The sequence below is a fragment of the Balaenoptera acutorostrata genome, chromosome 11 (assembly GCF_949987535.1).
Source record: "Balaenoptera acutorostrata chromosome 11, mBalAcu1.1, whole genome shotgun sequence".
Lineage (NCBI taxonomy): Eukaryota > Metazoa > Chordata > Mammalia > Artiodactyla > Balaenopteridae > Balaenoptera > Balaenoptera acutorostrata.
Window position 1 is genome coordinate 103,738,582 of NC_080074.1, and position 13,439 is coordinate 103,752,020.

The 13,439-nt window shown below is 54.6% G+C and overlaps 1 protein-coding gene across 6 annotated transcripts in view; it reads left to right on the forward strand.

Annotated features, from left to right (window-relative positions):
• Positions 1-674: 674 nt before the first annotated feature.
• TSPAN11 (tetraspanin 11) overlaps positions 675-13,439 on the forward strand; it is a 64,035-nt gene continuing 51,270 nt past the window's right edge. The window contains exons 1-2 of one of the 6 annotated variants that reach the window (XM_007170220.2): positions 675-757; positions 3,232-3,378. In XM_007170220.2, the coding sequence (XP_007170282.1) occupies positions 742-757; positions 3,232-3,378 (163 nt within the window). In that variant the 5' untranslated portion in view covers positions 675-741. Of the gene's footprint in view, positions 758-1,178; positions 1,298-1,688; positions 1,726-3,231; positions 3,379-13,439 lie in introns of those variants that run through there. The other 5 variants (XM_057557594.1, XM_057557596.1, XM_057557597.1 and 2 more) reach the window with 5 other exon arrangements.

Consider the following 13,439-nt stretch of genomic DNA (forward strand, 5'->3'; position numbering starts at 1 on the left):
GCCGAGTCTAGCCCCGTTTCCTTCGGCGCCCCTGGAGCTGGGCCCCTGCAGGACCTGCTCTCTCCTCCGTGATGTGGTACCCGGCACTGCACAGACCCCCGCCAACCGGGGCAGTTTCTTTCACCCACCCTTTCCCCGCTTAGACCGGGTTCTGCCCTCAGCCCCGCCCGCCCTGCCTGGTCTACACTCGTTCTTCATCTCAGCTTCTCGGCGCTCCTGTTGGCTCCCTCACCCCCAAGGCCTCCTTCCTGAGACCCTCACCCCAGGCAGCTCTGTCGACCCACCCCTGCTGCATCTTCCCCAGTCACCCCCCATTTCAGTGCTTCCTCCCCAGGGACTATTGCCGTCACCTCCCTCAGAGGCCCCCATCCCACCTCCCCTCTGCCCCCCTTTCACAGCCCAGGGTGCGGGGAGGATGGCTGTCAGCTCCCCGCCCCCATTGGCTTCCCTGGCCCAGCAGCCTGGTAAATGGGTAACGGCGCTCTCTGTGCTCAAATTTGAAAAGACCACGGTCAGGTAAGCTCAGGCCTTTGCTGCTTTAGGAAGTAACAGTAACCATCAGGCCCCACCGGTTGGATCCAGTTCAGGCAGCTTTGCCCCTGCTCTGGGCCAGGGCGGGACAGATGGGCTGTGTCGACTCTTGCTTTTTTCTCCAGTCCAGGAGGAGACCTTGACTCCCAGAGCCCAGGAAATGGAAAGCTGACGGACGGCCCACAGGACTCTCAGAGGGGCAGGGCTGCGATGGGGTCTTCCTTGTGTACGTGGGTCTGGGGGGAAGCGGGGAGGAAGGGGAGGCTCTTTGTGATCACACGGGCTGGTCCTTAGAGTCCCCGCACACTCCCACGGCCAGCTTCCCCCAGTACCCTGCGGGGTTTCACGCCCCACTAGGGGCCGACTTGGGGGACAGGGAGACCTCCGGGAGGCCCGGGTAGGGTGTCTGCAAGCCGCCCGACTTCCATCCATCCATCCATCCATCCACCCATCCACGCATCCACCCATCCATCCCCCCTCCTCGCAGGGACCCCGGGCCACCGCACAGCTGCCCTGACTCGGACTGGATTCGCTTCGTGCGCTCCGAACGGGAGAAAGGCCAACCCCAAACAAAGACGGGCGGCCGGCGGGGCGGCGGGAGAAGGAGCCCGGGCATTGGAGGGGCCGGGGGTGGGCGCTCAGGAGGCGGGGCGCGGCCGCAGGAAGTGCAGAGCGAGCGCGGGGCTGAGCGCGGCTGCGGTCCTCGCCCGCTGGCCCTGCAGCCCCGCCCTGGCGCCGGCGGCCCTCGCTGCGGAGCCCGCGACCGGTGAGTGCGGGCGGGGGCGCGGGAGGGGGCCCGGCGGCCGCTCGGGACTCCCGCGGGAGGGGCTGAGAGCTGCGCAGCCGAGCGCGGCCCGGCGGGCCCGGGGAAGCCGACTCCCGGGAGGATGGGGGCAGGATGGGGCGAGCACGCACCGCTGGCTGCCGTGTTCCCACCCGTCCTCCCGAGACTGCCCGTCTGCACTTAGTGTCTCGGGAGGGAGCTCGGGACCTCAGTGCGCGTCTGTCCCTCCTCCACACGTCATTCTCTTTGTCCACCCGGACTTCTGGTGGCTCTTATGCACGGGCCCGAGGTGACAGGCCCAGAGCCATCCTAACTAGAATGAGTATAGTCCTTGGTTCTGTACCCCCGGCAAGGGCTTGCCCAGTGTTGGCAGCTGGCGTGTCTCCTGTGCGGGCACAGGATCATTCTCGGTGGGTCCGTCTGCCTGGCAGGGTGGTCCACAAGTTTCGTGGGCGTATCTGTGCATTTGGGGGAACCCGGCTCTGCAGGCCCTGTCACCTGTGTTTCCTGCCTGTTCCTGTGCCTGCGGCTGGCTGGCTTGGTATGGAAGGACAGGAGGTGTGGAAGGTTCTAGGTGTATTGTTTTCACCAGCTGTACGTTCACACACATGACTTGGCTGGAAATATGAAAGGGGCTCAGGAGGGCATCTCAAGCTGGGTCTCAGTAGTTGCCGAGGGTGTGGGGGTGAGTGCTGGCCGTCTCAGCACGTGGGCACCCACTGTGGGGCAGGGTGGCATGGAGAGAAAAGGGAGCTCCTGGAAAAACCCCAAGTGCACTGTAGGGCCTAGGGTAGGTGGACATGTGGGGAGAGACCTGGGTGGTATTCGGCCGGAGCGGGTGGTCTGTGGTTAGCTGTGGGCAGCTGGATTAAAGGTGGAGTTGGAGACCTGGGTTTGAACCAGAACTTGGTGGAGGGTCACCACGGCAGTAGCGTGTTCCCTGTGCCTGTCCCCCTGGGACTCAGTTGCTTCGTGTGCAAAATGGGACTAATGACTGCTGTCTTGCCCACCTCGGGAGGTGTCTGGAGGCTCAAGTTAGCTAAGCAAAGTGCTTTGATAGCGGGGAGGCTCCAGGGACAAAGGGTGAAGGCTAGGCCCACGGGCGCGCTGATCGGGCTTTGGGGAATGCCTCGGGGGCCAGGTTTGTGGGCTGCAGCAGGAGCTGTCTTCACGCCGCTCCCTGGAATATTCCAGAGATAGGAGTGTCTGCCCAGCGCCGGGCCTCGATCCCTTGGAGTGTGAGGTATTCGCAGGCCTGCCTGGTGCTGTCCCTTTGGTGTGGATGCTTCCACAGCACAAGAGGTCAGCCGGCTTGGCAGGTCTTCAAATCATAGCCCTGGAGCAGCTCAGCTGTGCAGAGACCCTCCTCCGGGTGGGCTGGGACCTTCACACCCACCGGCTGGCTTTTCTCTGCTTGTCACCACCAGAAGCAGTCAGGGCACCTTCCACAGTTCTGGCCAGGGAGATGGCAGAGGAGGGAGCTCTCCGTCCCTGGTCACCAACCTCAGGGTTCCATCTTCTGGTCACAGGGCATCCTCTAGGACCAACGCTGTACCTGCCGAGGAGGGCAGGGAGGGTGTCAAGAGTCCTCACAGCCCCAGACACCGGGATGTGGTTGTGGTTTGTCACCCCTGGATGTCACCTGTCACCAAGGCTTCTTGGCCTGTAGTAGCTGCTTAGTAAAGAGCCCTGGAAACCCAGGTTCAGTGCAGCTCGGCTTCCTACCCGCTGTGTGACCTGGGGAAAGTCCCTTCACCTCTCTGTGTCTGTTTCCTTGTTGGTCAAAATCAGCATCTTTCCAGATTATAGTTCTGGTCTCAGCTCACATTTCACGTCCTCGGAGAGGAAGTGACCCTCTATCCAAAGTGGCCACCTCCCGGCCTCAGTCACATTGCGCTGATCTGTTTCCTTCCTAGCACTCTCCGCGCCATCTGAACCTCCCTCAGCTGCATCCAGCCACACTGAGAGCTTTGCCGAGGAGGGGCCTCCTGTATCCTGTTACCTGCTGGCTCACCGCACCTGGAACCTAGTAGGTGCTCCGGAGAAGCTGTGTCAGAGAGTGAGTGAGTAACTCAATAAGAGAGATGGATGCGTGTCTTTCACATTGTGCTCCTGGGAGCTTGTGGTGGGGGAGCGGGCCCATAGGCAGGGCCCTGGGCTCTGCACACCCCAGCTCGGGACTGATCTGAGTTACAGGCTGGCTTCCAGGTAGGACTTCCCTTGAAGAAAGGGCCGTCCCATTAAAATAAAACTAGAAAACCATTGCATCCGAAGACAATGGGGCGTTTTCAGCTCCAAGTTGAAATAACGGTACTGGGACGGGGAGTAACACACACTCAGCCCTCGGGGAGGACCAAAGGCTGTGCTTCAGACACACAGAGCTGTCATCCCATCAGGCATCACTGCTTGGCCGTGGAATTCATGATATGGTTGCTCTTTTGCAACTGGTTTAATTTCCTGAGCTTTGGGTCAAGATTAATGTGAAGAGGATTGTGTATCAAGGTGTATGCGGGGTTCTGGACCAGGAGGAAACAGTGGACATCACAGAGTGGATAGGACACACGCTGATACTGGAGAGCTGCCTGTGTGGGGTTCCCGTCTGCCATCATTCTCCTTTGGGTGTGTCCCAGGCAGACTGCCCAGATGGACATGTCTCTCCCCAGTAGCTTGCTCAGCCTGGTTTTTCTCAAGCAGTTGGTAGTGGAGGACGCGCTTCTCTCGGAGTGATTCCTGAGCCCGGAGAGCGAGGTGGATGGCGTGCCACGCCCTGTATTTAAGCAGCCACGGAAAACATCCCTCCTTTGTCGCTTCTTGTAAATTCATTTGTGAATGGCGGGGTGACTCCTCTGTCCGGTGCTGTGCCCAGCTTTGGGGCACAGAATACAGTTCTTCACCACCTTTGCTAAACCCCAAGGGCTGGGCATCAGTAGTTCACCCAAGGACGGGGAAGGAGGTTGGGTTGTCTGGGGGTTGTTGTAGGTGGCTGGTTGAGGAGAGGGACGGGAGAAGTGGACAGAAGGGACTGAGTGCAGGACAGAGCCCTCTGCTAAGTCCTCTGACCGTTGACCTTGCTTCTTGTACGCGTCCCTGCTGGGCTGACTCTTGTGCGTTCCTGGGTCCAGAAGGTTTAACCTTCCAAGAGGGCACAGGCAGAGGGCAGAGCCAATAGAGGTGGTAGAGGGGGAAGAGGGGTTCGGCGGGGGTCAGTATTCTCATGTTCCCTGTGTGCCTGCCAGAGCCTTGGTCCTCCAGGCCTGAGAATAATAAAGACCCAGCCCTGACCTCCGAGCATCCAGTTGTGAAGGAGATGAAACTTACTCCCCGGAGGGGAGGAGAGAACAGCTGAGTGCAGACTGCAGCGGGGGCGGGGAGGGGGTCTCACCCAGGCCACAGCTGGAGCTCAGAGAAGGATCGGGAAAGTGCCGGGGGGCAGAGAGCCTGGGGCGGTCAGCTGTCCAGCCTGGAATCTGGACTCTGCCTTCTCCTGAGCACCTTCTGTGACCTTTCCTGCTCTGTAAGCGGAGGAGATGGTCTCTAGGTCATAGCCTGGCTTCAGGTCCCCGAGGTTCCCCCGCCAGGCCAGCCCCGCCCCTTACCTCCTCTGGGTGCCCTTCCAACTGGGCCATTCCCCTCCCTACCTGCAAGAGGAGCTGGCTGTATTCCAGAACTTCTCCCATCCAAGCTCACTGCCCCCCTCCTCGGGGGCTACGCACATGGCCCTTCTTAAAGGCTTAAGGAGCTTTGCTGTCAAATACCAAGAATTCAAGACTTGAGGATGTTACAGAGGTAACAGGAAATGTTACGGGAAGTTCCTCCGCTGGGTCCCTGATCTGCTGAGATCATGAGTAGGGTACTCAAACCCTCTCCAATGGTAATGTGTGTTGGGGGGGGTTGGGGGGAGAGGTAGCCCAAAGTGGTTCTCACCCTTGTCCTGACCTATGGATTCTTCCTCTTGTTTTTAAACACGGACCCCATGTTTTGAAAGTTTTTTATCAGCCAAATTTCAACATAAATGAAAATTTGTTTCTCCATCTGAAAAAATTATTTAAAGCCACAAAACTGATAGGGATTCACTCTCAGTGAATCAGCTTGTGTCAGTTTGCCTGAGGTCTGGAACCGATTGCAAAATTTTAATAAAAAACCATTACCTATCCTGGTTGCCCATGTAGAGTGGTAGCTGAACTCTGAAGCATTTTTGACAGGTAAAAGCCCAAGTTCCTTGAAATATCGTAAAGAGATTTCCCTCTCAGAAGCCCCTTTACTAGACACGTACGAGGGTTCTGACATTTGGAAAACAATGTCCCATACCCGGGTTTCAGAATGCTATTCCTCACCGCTACTGGAGGATGGAAATTGACTTTCTCTTCCTGGCAACCAGCACAAAGCTGGGCGAACAGTAGGAGTTCGGTAAATGTCCACTGGGCGGATATTTCAGAAGCACTCCTCAGCCATGCCTAAGACTGTGCCTCAAGGAGAAATCCCTACCCCTGCGCCCTTAACTCAAAAAGCAGGAAAAAGTGCCTATAGGTACTAAAATACAAAGCTTTTTCCTTTCTTCCATGGCCTCTTTATTGACTTGTCATAACGTGTTTTTTTTTACTTGCTTTTTAATGACATTGTAAGTAAAGAAAAATTAAAATTTTGAATGATTTGCATGAATTTTACATTCGCCTTTATATTGTGCAACGCCTGTTTTAAATGTAAATAGATGAGCATTTAACTCATATGTTGAATCACCAAAATGGCACGATTCCTATTTCACAGCTCGTATGTGCACATGTATTTTGTTCCTACCAGGACAGTAGAAATGGGGCACGAAGCTAACTCAGGTGTTTTTGTTTCACTTCTTGATACACACACGTCCCATCAACACACACCACCTTTGGCCTAGTGGTAAAGGAGGGACAGAAAGGAAAAGGAAAAGGCTGTCCTTCCTTTCCTCCTGTGTCACCATTATCAGTGTAAGTGGGTGAGTAATGCAGGAGGTAGCAGAAATCGGGAAAGACAGGCTATCGCAGGATGGCCCTTGGTTGTTGGTGTTTCTCAGAATGCACAGCTTTCTGTCGGCTTTGAATCAAGCTCTGGTTCCAGCAGGGGGCCTGGCCTCCCGGGCAGCCCTATCATGGACGTGACTCCTTACCTGTACTCTCTCTGAGGCTTTCTGAACCCTGTGCATCAAGGATGCCCTGGGATTCTGTGCTCCTGGGGCATCAGGAACACCAGGTCAAATGCGGCATCAAAGAAGTGGGTCCATATACTGTGTGTATCTCCCCAGCTCACATTCATGCCCACCGTCCCGTGAGACTTCACTTACAAAACACAAGTTCAAAGATAAATTATTAAGAATTCTGAGATGAAACAGCCGAGCATTAAAGCAGGCACGGGGCCCTGTGAGGCTATACTTGTTTCTGGCCCAGGAAGCCAGCGAGGACCCTCATGTGGGTCACAGTTCTGGATGGTGGCCCAGTTAGGGCAGAACTAATCCTTTAAACAAGTGGGCTGGTTAAGTGCTCTCGGATCCCTGTTTGTGATTTATATCTTTGGAAAATGCTGGAGGCTGCTGTTTCCTTTCCAGGCCTCCACCCTTCTGCTTTAAATCATTTACATTTTTTAAAAGTCAGCTTAGGTCATTCACTAACAGGTTCTAGGGGTTTTTAAAGGCTCAGAAGAAAAGAACAAAGGAAAGGAGTAGAGGTGGGTGTTGTCCATTTCGTCTGAGGTCTGGAACAGATTGGAAAGCACAAAGCCTCTAGGAGTTCTGAGGCCCGTTTAGAGAAGTTCACCAGCTGCTCCGGGTACGATTCTTTTTATGCCAAAACTGAGCAGATAGGTTGGGACAGAGGAGGGAGTGGCCTAGTGACCAGGGACCCAGTGCTCTCAGGGTTGGAGAGGAGGGGGAGGGGGAGAAGGGGCCACGTGCAGGTGCCACGTGACTCCACAGTTTGGAGTGTGTTTTGCACACACAGAGGCTTAGGGAAGCCAGGAATTTTATTCCAGAAGAAAGAAACTCCTCTGTCTGTGGGCAGAGAGGGTGAGACAGGAAGTTAGGACTAGGAGCCCTGGGAGAGAATGAAATACGCAGAAGGCAGTTAGCACTTTCTGACAGCTCTGAGCACGTCGCTGGGGGCTTTTAAGTTGCTGGAAACCGAAAGTTCCAAGCAAGTTCTAGGAAGCAGGTACTGGTACCGTGAGCTGGAGGAGGGTGGAAGGAAGCCCACCCGCCCGCCCTTTTTTTTAACATCTTTTTTGGAGTATCATTGCTTTACAATGGTGTGTTAGTTGCTGCTGTATAACAAAGTGAATCAGCTATACATATACATAAATCCCCATATCTCCTCCCTCTTGCGTCTCCGTCCCACCCTCCCTATCCCACCCCTCTAGGTGGTCACAAAGCACCGAGCTGATCTCCCCGTGCTATGCGGCTGCTTCCCACTAGCTATCTATTTTACATTTGGTAGTGTGTATATGTCCATGCCACTCTCTCACTTCATCCCAGTTTACCCTTCCCCCTCCCCGTGTCCTCAGGTCCATCCTCTACGTCTGCATCTTTATTCCTGTCCTGCCTCTACCACCCCCCCTCCCTTTTTAATGTAGAAAGGAAAACTGGGTTAGAAAAAAACAGTGATGGTAACAAGTAAAAGATTAGCGGGAGAAACCATGTTTATATCGTACCTTTAGTTCCTTTGAAACGGTCTGCCTTCTACCTTGGTTTTAATTTACTGTATGATTAATGCTGATTGTGAGTTGCTGTTTGCATCATTAGATTTAATAGTTGCATAACGGGCTGTTCTCCAGGGCTCTGCAAACTGTTTTTGGATGACCTGCAAGCTGAGGATGATTTTTACCTTTTTAAAGGGCTGAAACAAACAAAAAACAAAGAAGAACATACAGCAGAGGCCAGAGGCCCGCAAAGCCTGAAACATTTGAGCTGGTCCCGTGCAAAAACGGTTTGCTGGGCCGTAGCCATCAGCCCCAGGCTGTGGCCATGGACAGCTCAGTGCACCCAGGGCTCTGGATGTGGGCACCGCGGCTGGAGGGAAGCTTAGCCTCTGAACCAGGGTTTCTGGGCTGCTCCCCTCTGAGATCCCGACCGAGTTCACCTGGGGTGCAGCCTGGGAATGGGGATTTTTTACATTCCTTGGCGGGAGAGGTGGGGAGGGTGTCCTAGTGCAGCTAAGGTTGAAAAGCACTGCCCTAAGGCAGTAATTCTCAAAGAGAGGCCTGCGACCTGCAGTGTCAACATCCCCCAGCTGGTTAGAAATGCAAAATTCTGGACCCCACCTGACCTGCCAACTCAGGAACTCTTGGGGGGGTGGCGGGGAGCAAACTGTGTTCTAACCAGCCCTCCAGGGGATTCTGATGCACCTCAAGTTTGAGACCACTGCTCTTAGGCTTGGCCTTTCAAACCTAAACCTTCCTGTTTGCAGGCGAACGTCAGAGATGGTTAGGTGGAGAAGGCAAGACAGGAGGAAGCCAGCAGGAGGGGATAGCGAGGCCTCGAAGGTTCTTTCAAGGCTGGACATAACTGTAGTTGTTATTTTATACACAACCAAGGCCCTGGGAGGTGAAATGGTTGCAGGAAGCAGAACTTGGGACTAGAATAACACTACCACCTACAACAATCATGTTATCCTTAACAAATATCATGAATAGCAATTTTAGCTTTGGGCTCTATTTTTCATTACTACATATATGTTTGTCTTTTAGTACATTAACTTATAGAAGGTAGCCATTTGGTAAATGCAGGGATTTAAGCACACTTCTGAGCTATCTTGAAATCATTTAAATAAACATTATACGTGCCTGGGAAGTCGGAAGGCTGTGTTGCTGACCATCACCTCATAACTGAGGGTGAATTCTGTTCTCCCAACCACTCCCTCAAGGGAAGACAGATTCCCCCAGGGTACTTCGCCGCAACTGCTGGCCCTCCAACAATGTAGCACATGGGGCATTTATAGAAATGTCATAGGGATTAGAAACTACTGATGTCCTGCTATGTGCCAGGCACTGTGTGAGGTTTTAACATACATTATCTCCTACAATCATCACAGTGCTGTTATCCCCATTTTATAGTTGGGAACGTTGAGGCACAGAGAGGTTAAAGACTTTCCCCAGATCCCGCAGCTAACAAACCCGGGGATGTCTGGCCTCAGGATCGGTGGAAGTGGAGGGGAAGCTTGCCCGCAATCAGGCATTCTGTGGCATTTCAATAAATCTAAGCCGGTGAGCCTATGAACATGTAAAGCAGTTATTCCCAGTTCTCCCAAGCCTTGCCCAGTGTCCTGGGTGTCCTTGGAAGGGTGTGAGCCCACCCAAAGGCTGCATTGCTGATGGGCCATCTTAGAAAGAATTCAAGGACCGGAGGCACGTAAGCATCCGGAGATAAAGATTCCATCTGGGTTGTCAAAAATGCAGTTGCTCCCCACAGAGCTGGCTGGGTTCTTAAATTCTTCCTTCCTCATTTGGAAAATCAGCAGCTAAATTGATAGACAGATTTTACATATTGCATACTATCATCGCTATCAGTAGTAACAAGGCATCCTTTTAGAGTTCTCGCGTCTCCAGAGCACTATACGCGCCTTAGCTCCTGATGTCCTGGTATTGGTGGGCTTGGTTATGACCAGAGGCAGCAAGAGCTCAGAGATCATGACCGTGGGGCAGCGCTGTGAGTCTGCAGCTCCCCCCAACCCCCAAACTAGGACTGAGGACCAGAGATATGGGTTTGAGTCCCAGCTCTTCCCAGTCTTACCTGGTGAGAGTGGAGAAATGGCCTCCACCCTCTGGGCCTCCCTGGCCAACACGTGAGGGTGAACTGATGTCTAAGTCTCTTCTCCACCTTCTAGACCTGGGATATGCAGGCAGCTTTCCAAACCTTGGGAACAATGGGTAGTGATACGCCTGGTGATGATGTAATTGGTACCCGATTAGGGAGCCAATGTGGGCAATAGCTAGGGTGTTCTGATGCCAAGTCCGTTTCTATAACATCCTCCCTCTGGAACTCATGGAACTACAGTTCTTTTTTGGAAAGAATTAGGGTAACAGTGCGGGGGTTGCTGGTTAGTTGCCATGTGAGTACATTATTTCCTTGCCCAGAAAGGTCAAGTATCTCTAAAAAGACAAGTTTCTCTATGCTTGGCTCTCCTGCAGGGGGAAGATTCTAATACTTTCCAAGATGGGGGGAGGTTTCTAAGTCCGTAGAAAATATGTTTTCACAGACCCGGGATGAAGAAACATGGTTTATTTATCAGGGAGCTTAGCAGCTTCCAAACTCTCTTTGATAAATTACATCATCTCCTGGACTTAAGACCTAGCAGATTTACATCCAAGACCCAAAGTGAAAATTGGAATTTAGAATTGGGTGCATGAGCGTCCTTTCCCGCAGCCTTGCACACACACGCACATAGATCCACCGTCCGTGTGCTCTGGCAGAAAGCAAGCTGCAGCGGGGTCTGGGTACCCGGGACACCTGGCTTCCTCCCCAGCTTGGCCTCTGCTGCATCCCTGGGGCCCACGGGGTCTCTGAGCCTGTGTCTAAGACACAGCCCTTCCCGTAGGAGTTTGTAGTCCAGGTCTTATCTGTACTTACCCAAGAAAGGAGCCTTAACCTTTTTGTGGAGCAAAGTCATAATCCCCTTTGGGGATGTGCTAAAACCTATGGGACCCCAGCACGTAAATGGCAACATTTTTCCATACAGTTTCAGGGGCCTCCACGCTACAGCTACTTGGAAGGAATGGTCTTTCAGGCTTACTTCTCAGCCACGGCGTCCTGCTCCAGAGACAAGACAGGCACTGTTTTGAAAGCAAATGAGAAATTGTACCAATCTGCATCTCTGGGAACAGAGATGAGTTTTTGTGTCATTTGGGCTTTTTTTTTTTTAAATTTCCCGATGCCTGGAAAGGAGTGTCTGTGCCTTTCTGACTCCCAGGAGCAGGTTGTGAACGTCCGCAAGCCCAAGTCACGTGCACCGTGGTATAGGCTTCTACGGGGCCCCTCCTGCCCGCCAGAGCATCCCCCTGCAGCCTGGCTAGTCCCTTAGAGCCACAAAGCCTTCCAGCTGCCATCGATCGTCCCCTCGATGGAGGCACTGCTGCTGCCGGTGTGATGGGGGGAGGGGCAAGCTGCGCTTCAGCCACACTTCCTGGCCTTCACGGTCACTCTCTCGGGGGTCCGCACCCTCTTACCCCTGGAGGGCGGAGGGGGAGACTGGCTCAGGTACTTGGATGACCTACCCAAGGTCACACAGCTGGTAAGGGTGACGTTAATTTTCCCTCCGTGTTTGTGACAGCCCAAACCAAACATCAGAGAACCGTGCTGGGGGCGGAGGGAGCAGTGTCGTCAGGGCGTCCATGTCCGGGGACTTGGGTCCCCGAGTCAAGCCTGGCAGCGAATCCTTGTTGAGTCAGAACTGGGACCATTGTTAATGGGCCCCGATTGTTTCCTGCACCATCTAGACCCGTGGTCCCCAACCTTTTTGGCCCCAGGGACCGGTTTCATGTAAGGCAGTTTTTCCGCGGCCGGGGTGGGGGTCGGGGGGGCTGGTGGATGGCTCAGGCGGTGATGCGAGCGGTGGGGAGCGGCAGGTGACACTTCGCTCGCTCGCCCGCCCGCCGCTCACCTCCCGCTGCGCGGCCCGGTTCCTCACAGGCCGTGGCCCCGGGGGGTTGAGGACCCCTGCTCTAGACTATGAGGGGCGTGTCTTACCCCCTGCCCTGCTCAGCACCCACAACGGAGGAAGCGCACCCTGGTCTCTAAGAACAACATCGCCCCCAGTTCCTCCAGCTCCAGTGTGAGCCCCGAATCCAAGCTTGGGAGGCCCACAGGCCCAGAGTGTCCCCCGCTTCTGCCAGGCTCACTGGGGGGCTGTGGATGTGGGGGGTTTCCCTCCACTCTCAGGGTCACGTTCACCCAGCCCTTCTGACCTTCTATGATTTCTACAAGGCACTAGCACCCGGGTGTCGGCTGGACCACCGATGGGTGGATGGCGGAGTGATGGGAAGACCTGCTTCCGATGCTTCCAGCCTAACCCTGCGCCCGAGGGGCTGGAGCAGAACCGCCTGGCTGGCATCTCTGGCCACCGCCTCCTCTGGGCCTGTGTCTGGTTGGCAGCCTTTTTGCCCGGCCCTGGTCACATGGGCTCAGCCCCCAAGGTCCCGGTGCAGCTTCCAAAGACCCAGCCCAGGCTCAGGCTCCCTGGCTGCGTCCAGGGCCTGGACAGCGCGAGTCAGATGCACTGGGAGCCGCCTTGGGGGGAGAGAAGGGGCCAGTCCTCCTGACCCGGGGTCCCCAGGCCCACGCCGCGGGCACAGAGCAGAGCAGAGCAGAAGCCTCCTGGCAGAGATGCTGTCACCATCAGCTGGGAGCCGGGCACGAGTCAGCGAAGCCTGACGCCACGGCCAAAACTGGAGAGCAGCCCACCTAGTGAACCCAAACTAGGCCGTGCTCCTGGGGGGCCGGCACAGGAGCCTGGGCAGGACGACCTGCCACGCTGTCTGGGAGACGGGGGAGCGGCACGGGGAGTGGGTGAGGGGGTGGACTTGTATCTCAGGCTGGCTCGCGTGCCCTCGAGTGAGTTTCCTTGTCTGTGGGCTGGGGATGGTAAGAGCACCAACCTCTCCGTCCTGCCGAGAACCGCTCACCCACTGGCCTTATTATATATCTGTGCGAGTGACCTAGGATGGTGACAGTGGTCAAGTTTATGTTATGTGTATTTTGCCACAATAAAAAGAGAAAGAGAAAAAGTAGGATGGGGTTGAGGGCAACGGGGACCATCACACACCGAACCATCTATCAAGTGAAAGACCTCTCAGATGATCTCGGAGGTCACTTTCAGTTCTAAAAATATCTTCTGGGTCTAGATTCCTGGGATTTAGAACCACCACCCCCCCCCCGCCAGCTCTCCCCTGGCTCATCTGACCATGGACAGTGCAGGATGGCTATGTAGTTAAAGAATAAAGAAGCTCACGCCTGCATCTTCTCAGAGAGCACTAGAGCGGGTTTCTTTGTGGTTTGGGCTTTAGGGGGAGGGGAGACAGTGATCAAGTGAGCTTGAATGGGGGAAGGGGGCTTAACACACCCCTTCTGCCAGAGAAGCTGCAGTTTATCTGTTTTATATGTTGAGGTTCT